This window comes from Ruditapes philippinarum, unplaced genomic scaffold (assembly GCF_026571515.1).
Source record: "Ruditapes philippinarum isolate M1 unplaced genomic scaffold, ASM2657151v2 ctg219_1_1_1_1, whole genome shotgun sequence".
Classification (NCBI taxonomy): Eukaryota; Metazoa; Mollusca; class Bivalvia; order Venerida; family Veneridae; genus Ruditapes; species Ruditapes philippinarum.
In genome coordinates, this window is record NW_026859162.1 from 596,630 (window position 1) to 607,627 (window position 10,998).

The window sequence follows — 10,998 nt, forward strand, 5'->3', positions numbered from 1 at the left end:
ACTCTCATTTTAGGCGGATGAGAATGCAGCTCTATTGATATCTTGATAAAATGATTGAATCTCAATATCTGACGTGAGAATGGATATTACAAGTAAGTATGATTTCAGCCAGATATTAATTTAGTACTTTACTTCCCAGCCTCCCAGGTACGGAAAATAAAATACGGTCGAAACGGAGTTTAGATTAAAAAAAGCCGGTAAAGGGAGATAACCAGGTTGTGTCAGGGTCATCCCCCTTTTTTATGAGATCCCCGTTTGACACGACACGCAAGTTTTGTAGAATTTCTTGGAAAATCAAACGGTTTTGTTGTTTATGCATAAGTAAATTAGCAATCATGACGAAGGAGGTTCGTCGCAGAAATGTCAAAGTCAATAAACATGCCCCAGTTATAGATGGATATAAAGCTGAGAAGAGAACCACGAAATCTGGTAACTCAAAATTCATCCTCACTGCTGCAATATGTGCTATCGTGTTAACAGCAGGAGTGTATTTCAGGTAATAATAGTTAAAACTTTTTGTAGGTTTTATATTGTAGGTATTCGAAAGATAAAATTTGGTAGCCAATCCCATTGTTTGTTATTTAATTATTGCATATTTGGTAGGAAGTGGCTAGCCGTACGGGCCCGTACGGCTAGCCAAAAGTTCTAGCCGTACGTGAGTCACGTACGACTAGCCAGGACACACTGTATTGGCTAGCCGTACAGCATTTTTCAAAATTATATGGAAGTCGAAAATGCATATGTCATTTTGTGTCTTTAAACGAGGATTTTAATCAAGTCTCCGCATTTATCCTAGTGTGTTCACTTTAATAAAGATGCTCCGCCATTTTTGTAAAAAAATGAATACGAACAAGCGTTGTATAATATATTTTGATAAAAGTGTCAAACTTGTATGTTATAATTTAAGTTAAAACGTCCTTGATTTTCATGCTTATGATTTGTTGTTTTATTTGTATGAAAGATGAATTGTTAAATCATTTTTGTTAATTAAGCACATGGATCGAATAAATAATGATCGGAGGGGAATAAATAATTAAATAAAAAATAAGTAAATAAAAAGAATATTGAAAAAAAACGGTGAAAAGCAAAAATAATTTAATAATTTTCATAAAACATAAAAGCACAATCAATTAATAAGCCTTAATTAAGGCAAACTTTCCTTAATGATGGACAAACTTCTATATCGTCAGTAATTGACGCAATTGTCAGAGCCCAACAACAATTATTTTCGGCGTTTTTTATTTTTATTTTTTTTTATTTATTTATTTATTTTTTTTATTTTTTTTTATTTGAACATTTAACTAAATGAAACAAAAAATATCAAAGTTTTGTTAACTATTTCAATTGATGTTATTTAACTGCAACCAAACACTTATTTTTCTCGACGTCTTGAGATTACAAAGTGTACGGCTAGCCACTTCCTATTTGGTATCATAAATGGCGTATAGTCTCAGTGTTTCAACTGCAACACAGACCGATTTTATAATCTGATATTTCATAGATGTCTGTCTTTACGTCTCAACCAGTTACGATCAAAACTGTGTCGGAAATTGAGCTGATCAAAATTTCAATTAATACACACATCCTGGGCGTTGATACTGTCATTTTGCAATGGCTATCTATATGTATATTATATTAAAACTGTCAAGAATGTATACATATTTCTTAGAAAATTTGTTAGTTATTTGTTAAATCTGCGTCACTTTGTAAAAAATACCAACATAATGAATGGGGCTAATCAATTCTGTATTACCAGAAAAAAAGACAAAAAGAACAACATTAACAACGAAACAAGCCTAAAAATATAAGATCTCTGGCAAAGATACACGTTTTCCTTTTATCATTTTTATTATCATCATTATTATTATTATTGATACGAAGATTTCAAACCACAGTGGAAACTTGATAAATAACTATATATCCATATTACAAGGATTTTTCGGTTGAATTTTTTTTTACCGGAGATATGACTCTTCAATAAAGTTTTTTTTTTGTGTGTTGCCAGCTGCACAGAATCTTGTCGAAACTTCTTCTTAGAAAAACTATCTGTGCAATTTCATCCAAACATTATAGGAATAATCAGTACAAGTCTAGTTGTGCATATCATCAGCTTTTTTTGGTTCAATGATTTTTGTCTGAGTTATGGCCCTTTAATTATTTTTTTTCAAAGTTTGTCTGGACTTCTCATACAATTGCATTGAAACTTTACTACAGGATTGATAAGTAGCTCAAGTACTTGCGCATATAACACAGGTTTCCAACTTGAATGAGTTATGGCCCTTCAATAAAATTTCTTTTTTTGTGTTGCCAGCTTCTTGTCTCCTGCTACACAGTAGCTGCAACATGCGATTGGCTATAATGAGGCAACACATATCATCACTGATGGCCCTTGTTTAATGTATGTTTTAGAAGTGACTAACAGAATTTTCTATTATTTAATTATTTTCTATATTTTAAGGTATCGGATGTATCTAATGGAGAAGGTTAAGACACCATTGTATTCACCAAGAATGCTGACAAAGGATAGTACATCTTCTAGCAAGGAGCCAAACAGGTTCTGGGGATCATACCGGCCAAACACATACTTTGGTATGAGGACAAGAAGCCCACAATCTCCGGTTATGGGTCTGATGTGGCTGAACCAGCTTACAGGGCAGATGCCACCTCCAATCAGACATTGGTGTGATCAGGTATCTATATTAGATCACTTATTTTATAGACTCAGTCCAATCTCTTTATTATATCTACGGTTTAATTGAATTTTCAGTTCAAATAGTATTATTATTACAATTCCTTTCAACTTTACACCACATGTAGAACATGTATATCTTCAAACTTGGAAGTTAGAGCCGAGAGGAAATCTAAACAAATCTTATTTATTAACCCTTTACCTTTATTTGTTACCTTGAATTTGGTAATTTATGTGAGTTTTAAGTATCATTTCGAAATGTGTAAACAAATTTCTTTACAATATTTAACTTTTGAAACTTTTTAAAAAATTTCCATGAAAATTAGCATGAATCTGAAGGCATGCTGCTTTAAGGTTTAAAACACCTTTAGGTTCATGTTTAAATGCTAGCAAATATGATGATGTTCCCCTATTCATGTACATATCATTTATGTAGGTAATATATAAGTTATTATAACATATAGTTGAAGCATATCATCATCTTAGTACAGTAATGGGTTAACATCAATTAAATTATATAACAAGTTAACCCATTACTGCACTAAGGTTTGATTTGTTGTGTATATTAAAGCATTTCATGTTTTATTTCTTGGAGGATGATTACGTTGAGTTTAAATTGATAATTGCATTTGATTATTTATCTTAATGACAGTAATAAAACAACTGCTCATAATAGTTATATATTTAAATCTATACTTGATTTGTTCACAATCAGTTCTCACTAGTGATGTTCCGATTGTCGCAAGTCGCTGATTATCAGTTACTGTTATGTACAGCGACAATAATCGATTCACAAAAATTTGTTCCGCGACGTCGTGAAAGGATCAAAGGGAATTAATTCTGACGGTAATTTTCTTTTAGGAACACCTCGCCGATCGCAAAAAATCATCTCAGAGACAATTTGGAGTTGAACAGGATCAATAAAAGATGTAAACAATACTAATATAATGTGATGTGAATGTTATTATTTGACATCCATTGAAAAATAAAATCTATTTCGTAAAATTATGACTATATAAGGTTAAAACTGTGTTGAAAAGTGCTAAATGAAGTTCGTGTTACTCAGAATATAATCAAGTGCCTTGGGAAGAATTGTTATTTCCCTATTTCTTTTTAACGCGACATTATTCGAAAAGTTATCGATTATGTCCCATCCGACTGAACCGATGATCGATTTGGACAAATTTCGTCCGATTTCAATCACTAGTTCTCACTAAGACTTTATTTTCTAACAGGGTGACAAGTTACCTAAGTATGGCTGGTTAAAGCATGATGGTGTTAATTTTGGAGTACAGGAGATTCATGATTCAGACTTTAGTTTAACTACGGAGTTTGTGAAGAGGCATGGTGGTGATCATGGTGGAGAATGGACAGCAAGAATCTCAGCTAAACCTAACAACATGGTAATAGTCTTAATATACATGTCAAGTCAAATAGTCACATTTTTTCAGCGTATGTAAACTATCACAGGTTTCAAAATAAGGATTCTCTTTATATAATATAAGTATTGGGTAAAGGAAAGTGGCTATGAACTTTTTTTTTTTTGGAGAGTTTGTGAAAATTTTTGGGCATATCTTTTTTGAACAATGTAATAAAATATGTTTGTAAGGCATTACAACATATAAGAGAAGTGATATTGTCAATGTTTTATTGAAAGTATGTACAAAGCAATTGTTTTATTTCTTTGATTTTCAACCATTTGTCTACATTACTATGGATATATTATTGTAGAGGCTATTGACTGATTCACTGTAAGACGTGTCTTTATGAATAATAATGTCCATTTTTAGCTCACCTGACCACGAAGTGGTCAAGGTGAGGTTTAGTGATGGGGCTATGTCCGGCGTCTGTCGTTGTGTGTCGTGCGTCGTCAACAATTGGGTTGTTAATAGTCTAGCAGTCACAGTTTTGATTGGATCATCATCAAACTTTGTCAGAATGTTTGTCTCAATGAAATACAGACCGAGTTCGAAGATGGGTTATCTCGGGTCAAAAACTAGGTCACAGGAGCTAAAAAATAGAAAAAGCTTGTTAACACTCTAGTGGCTGCAGTTTTCATCCAAATATTCTGGAAATTTGTCAGGAAGATTGTTTTGATGATTTTTAGGTCAAGTTTGAAGATGGGTCATCTCCGGTCAAAAACTAGGTCACAGGAGCTAAAAATAGAAAAAAGCTTGTTAACACTCTTAATGGTTGCAGTTTTCATCCAAACATTCTGGAAATTTGTCAGGAAGGTTGTTTTGATGATTTCTAGGTCCCGTTCGAAGATGGGTCATCTCAGGTCAAAAACTAGGTCACAGGAGCTAAAAATAGAAAAAGCTTGTTAACACTCTAGTGGCTGCAGTTTTCATCTAAATATTCTGGAAATTTGTCAAGAAGGTTGTTTTGATGATATCTAAATCAAGTTTGAAGATGGGTCATGTCCGGTCAAAAACTAGGTCACAGGAGCTAAAAATAGAAAAAGCTTGTTAACACTCTAGTGGCTGCAGTTTTGATTCAAATATTCTGGAAATTTGTCAGGAAGGTTGTTTTGATGATTTCTAGGTCAAGTTCGAAGATGGGTCATCTCCGGTCAAAAACTAGGTCACAGGAGCTAAAAATAGAAAAAGCTTGTTAACACTCTAGTGGCTGCAGTTTTCATCTAAATATTCTGGAAATTTGTCAAGAAGGTTGTTTTGATGATATCTAAGTCAAGTTTGAAGATGGGTCATGTCCGGTCAAAAACTAGGTCACAGGAGCTAAAAATAGAAAAAGCTTGTTAACACTCTAGTGGCTGCAGTTTTGATTCAAATATTCTGGAAATTTGTCAGGAAGGTTGTTTTGATGATTTCTAGGTCAAGTTCGAAGATGGGTCATCTCCGGTCAAAAACTAGGTCACAGGAGCTAAAAATAGAAAAAGCTTGTTAACACTCTAGTGGCTGCAGTTTTGATTCAAATATTCTGGAAATTTGTCAGGAAGGTTGTTTTGATGATTTCTAGGTCAAGTTCGAAGATGGGTCATCTCCGGTCAAAAACTAGGCCACAGGAGCTAAAAATAGAAAAAGCTTGTAAACACTCTAGTGGCTGCAGTTTTGAACCAAATATTCTGGAAATTTGTCAGGAAGGTTGTTTTGATGATTTCTGGGTCAAGTGCGAAGATTGGTCATCTCCGGTCAAAAACTAGGTCACAGGAGCTAAAAATAGAAAAGTCTTTTTTACACTCTTGTGGCTGCAGTTTTGATCCAAATTACCTGGAAATTTGTCAGGAAGGTTGTTTTGATGATTTCTTGGTCAAGTTTGAATATGGGTCGTGTCCGGTCAAAAATTAGGTCACATTGCCCAAATATGGAAAAACCATTTTAACAAACTAGAGGTCACATGTTTGACTCAGTTGTCATCAAACTTGGCCATGATGCTTGTCTAAGACATTGCTTGGATGCGGTTGTGTCAGGTGAGCAATCCAGGGCCATCATGGCCCTCTTGTTTCAATGAAAACATGCTTTAAACACTGTAGAGTCAGAATAATAATTAACTATTTGTTAGCTTGTGATTATTTATGTCTCTTACAGGACCCTGGACGACCAAGGCTTGTATCTCTGATGTTTTATACAGCACTAGATGGTCAAGGTCAAATTGAACCAGTTCTTTCAAAAAATGGTCAGAGACTTAATGCTATCAATGGGTATTCTGAAGAACTTGGATATTTTAAACTCAGCTTTCCAAAATCAAAATCTGAGACAACATATCGCCATAACTATCTCTTGACTTATGCTCCAGGTCTGGACAAGTTAAAAGAGTCTATAATGAATGGTATTGGAGTGGAGGCATGGGATAAAGCTAGAAAAGTGCCGTACTTTGTTCTAGGAGGAAGACAGGTTCCACGTGATACAGAGGGTGGGGCAAATTTCCTTGTTCATCAGGTGACAACAGAATTACCATTTGAAATGGAAGTTATTTTTGAATCCAATAGCTTTGTGAAAAGACCTGAAAAACTAAGTGGTAGTTTATTTAAACTTCCTTAGCCAAGCATGTCTCAGAATTTGATGAAAAATTTGAGCAAATATTCAATTTGAAATCCAAAGGTTTCTCAGGAAGTGAAATAATTTTTGCTAAAGCAGCATTAAGTAATATGGTAGGCAGTATAGGATATTTTTATGGAGCATCTCTTGTGCAGTCAGTTTATAATGATGAACCTGTCCGTTACTGGAATGCAGCGTTATATACAGGTGTTCCTTCTCGCTCCTTCTTCCCGAGGGGTTTTCTATGGGATGAAGGCTTCCACAATTTACTGATAAGCAAATGGGATCCAGAAATATCAAAAGACATTTTATCGCACTGGTTAGATTTGCTCAATTCTGAAGGTTGGATTCCCCGAGAACAAATTCTTGGAGTTGAGGCGAGGGCACGGGTACCAGACGAGTTTGTTGTTCAGCGAAACGTGAATGCAAATCCTCCTACTCTTATACTACCACTTCAAAGACTTATTAAAAGCATGTTGAATAGTGACAAAGAAAAAGATAAAGTTTTCTTAAAGGCTGTTTTTCCTAGGTTGAAGGCATGGTTTCAGTGGTATAATACCACACAAGTTGGTCCAAAACCGTTTACATATCGATGGCGGGGCAGAGATGCTAAAACAAATAAGGAGCTTAACCCCAAAACATTAACATCTGGTTTAGATGATTATCCAAGAGCTTCTCATCCAACTGATGAAGAATATCACGTAGATCTAAGGTGTTGGATGGCCCTTGCTTCTGGGTTGATAGCTGATATTGCCAACTCACTTGGTGAAGATGGTCAAGAATATATGGCCACACATAAAATGTTAACAAACAACGGAATTCTTGATCAGTTGCATTGGTCCGATACAAAACAGCAGTACAGTGACTATGGCCTGCATACAGATAAAGTTCGACTAGAGCGACCAAAGCCACCACAGAATCTCGAACCAGGACAGAGACCGCCACAAATGAATGTGGATAAGATCCGTGTCGTCCTTGCTGACCCAAAACTCGGTTTCGTCAATGCTTTTGGATATGTCAGTTTATTTCCCTTCTTGCTCAAAATAGTTGAACCTAGTTCACCAAAACTGATGAGAACTATGAGTGATATGAAGAGTGACCGTTTGTTGTGGACGAATTTTGGATTACGTTCACTCGGACAATCGACCACAATGTATAACAGATACAATAGTGAACATGACCCTCCCTACTGGAGAGGTGCTATTTGGATTAATTTGAATTACCTGGCTTTAAGTGCTCTAGATCATTATAGAACAGCAAGTGGTCCATATCAAAAACAGGCTGCTGAAATATACACAGAGTTACGTGATAACGTGATAAAGAATATATATAAACAATACGAGCAGACTGGTTATATTTGGGAGAATTATAACGATAAGACAGGTGAAGGGAAGGGTTGCCACCCATTCACAGGCTGGTCGGCACTGGTTACTCTTATAATGGCAGAAATCTATGACTGAGCAAATTTTTCATTGATATTTAACTTGTATGGTTTGTGTTTTATACTAAATTGGCATTGGTTTTTATAATCATTGTGGTGGATTTTAGTAATATGTTTTATTTTAATTTTCTAAACATATTTGAGAACTGTTTTATGATATAATTTAAGATATTTAAGAGGACTTCCATAAATTTTTAAACATACATGTATACTAAATGCTACATGTTGATAATTATTTTGAAATCAAAAGATTTTGAAATGTTTTGATACAAAATTAATCATTGTGAATTTAGAAACAGTAGGTTTATATCACAATTTATTGTTCTGCAAATAGTATAGTTACCAACAAAGAGTGTCAGCATACCTTGCAAGCTTACAAATGATCTATGGCTCTACCTAAATATATGTGCGCTTATTGCCATAAGGAAGCCCCTTTGTTTGGTGTATTATATTTTTAAGAGGTAATAGCAGAATTGTGAGATCAATACTTTATAATGAAATATAAAATGTTTTTGAGTTTAAATATTTTAAAAATCTGATCATGAAATCCATTGTTTTGTATTGATTCTAGTTTAATTTTAACAAGTGTCATTAAACTTTTGTGGTGATGGTAAATTTACTGGGGTTAGGAGCTAGAAATACATTTAAATTTTCGCATTTTTTATGTTTTAAATCAAAATATGTTTCATGCTAGTCTTGCTAGACCTTACCAACCATTATCTTACTAGAACCAAAAGAGATTAACCTTTGCTACCAGTATAAAGCATGACCAACCTGCTTAGATTGCATCGATATGCAGGTTCAATAGCCTAATATAGTTGGTAGCTGAATTTTAGTGTTTTGTTATTGAAATCCTTTAACTTAGAATGGACTGTTCCAAATTCAAACTGGGGCAAATCCATTACATAAATTCAGAATATTAAGGGTTAGATCATAATATATTTCATGCTTGACTATGCTAAGCATTGCGAAGAGCTTTTGGATTTTGCTTCCTGTCACATCAAAATCGTCTTTAATATTATTTATGGTAAAAGTTTATTTAGTGTAAGTACTAAAAATGCATAGACTTGATTTTCAAACTTAACACATTCATATGCATTGAAAACCATTGATAGAAATAAGTTTCACTACTTTAGCCAGCAGATACTTACGACATAAGTATCTTGTATGTAAGAATTTTATTGACATTTAAAGCACATTCAGAGTTTTATTTACAAAACTACTGGTGGCATTTACTTTAAACTTAACACATGTCTTTATAGTAATGACAATACCTCAATGATGCATGGAGTTTTTTTATGAATTAATATGAGCCGCGTCACGACAAAACCAACATAGTGGGTTTGCAACCAGCATGGATCCAGACCAGCCTGCGCATCCACGCAGGCTGATCAGGATCCATGCTGTTCGCTATCAGTTTCCTTATTTGTAATAGGGTCTGTAAGCGAACATCATGGATCCTGATCAGACTGCGTTGATGCGCAGTCTGGTCTGGATCCATGCTGGTCGCAAACCCATTATGTTGGTTTTGTCATGACGCGGCTCAATTATAATTTGAATCTTAAAAACTCTTGCATAGCTCGTTTACAATCAAGTTATATATGAGATATGATGATTGGGCTGACCGTTTTAAAAGTATTATGCCATATGTTAAGTTTGAAATTTGTGAAGGTATTAATTGTTTATAGACTATATATTTAAGATGCGGATCACATAATTATATAATCATTGCATCATCATTATTTATGTAATCATTTTATGACTAGAATTGAAAAAAAATATGATTTTATGTTTTTTTTTGTACACTTGCAAACTTTTGAAAGTTCCCAAAGGAAAATACAAATTGTTGATCATGTTAAGATATGTTTTTTGTACTGACTGCAAACTTTTCTGTTGAAAAGTTGCCATATTACAAATTACATGGAGTGACATATCATCCCTCTGTTGATAATTCATGATGTATGTTAATGTAGAACACCTCCAAGTAATATAAAATAAGTAATGCATGTATATTAATTGAAAGTTAATACACTTGTTACAATATATAGTAACAAAATTGCCTATGATTTCAACTGATTATGAGTGTCACGTGACCTATTATGAGTTTGCGGCCCGGGGCCGAGAACCAGTTATCAGCCCGCAGAACATGTGCACGTGCACAAAACTGAAACAATGACGTCATATTTTACGTCATCAAACAGTTAACTGTAAAAGTCAGCATGAATCGCTTTATTTTTATAATGAGAGCTTAAGCGTATTTAGTACAAACACATTTTTGTTACTATTGAAATTTGAAGAAATAATACGACAAATTCGTTCCGAAAAAAATGAAAATAAAACTTGCTTCTAGATTCTACTGCTTTGAACACACAAACAGTAAACATCTCTGTACAGATCAGTAGAAGAGTAGACAAGAATTTCAACGAAAGAACTTTTTAAAAAATGCCACTATTAGATCTACCAAGTGTATTAAAGACATTAATACACGTCAGAGTAGGGCCAGAAGGTGATAATCGGCCCTGAATGAATAATGGCCCTCGGGCTAAAGCCCTTGGGTCCATTATTCATTTTGCGGGCCGATTATCACCTTCCGGCCCTCTCCTGCCGTGTATTAACCTCTTAATAATGATTATTTTTATAGGGAATTCAGTAAGGACAGTGTCAGTCAGTAGGGATTATCTGCAATTATAGTTGTTGCTGACAGTTTGTATCACCTGAGGTTAGCCAAAATCATCGTTCCTGTTTTTGCACCATGTGACGTAAATTGTGTTGGTATGTCGTAAAACCAAAAAAAAAACAACAAACAATAACTTGTTGATGATATTAATTTCATTTGTCCTCCAATAATCTTTAAAATGATAATTTTAGTA

The 10,998-nt window shown here is 34.3% G+C and overlaps 1 protein-coding gene across 1 annotated transcript; it reads left to right on the forward strand.

Moving 5' to 3' along the window:
• The first annotated feature begins 213 nt into the window (after positions 1-213).
• LOC132755482 (mannosyl-oligosaccharide glucosidase-like) lies at positions 214-9,478 on the forward strand. Its single transcript, XM_060746363.1, is given in 5 exon segments — positions 214-496; positions 2,459-2,690; positions 3,925-4,092; positions 6,238-6,679; positions 6,682-9,478. Coding segments are annotated over 5 exon segments (2,562 nt in total). The 5' UTR covers positions 214-242; the 3' UTR covers positions 8,148-9,478.
• Positions 9,479-10,998: the final 1,520 nt, after the last annotated feature.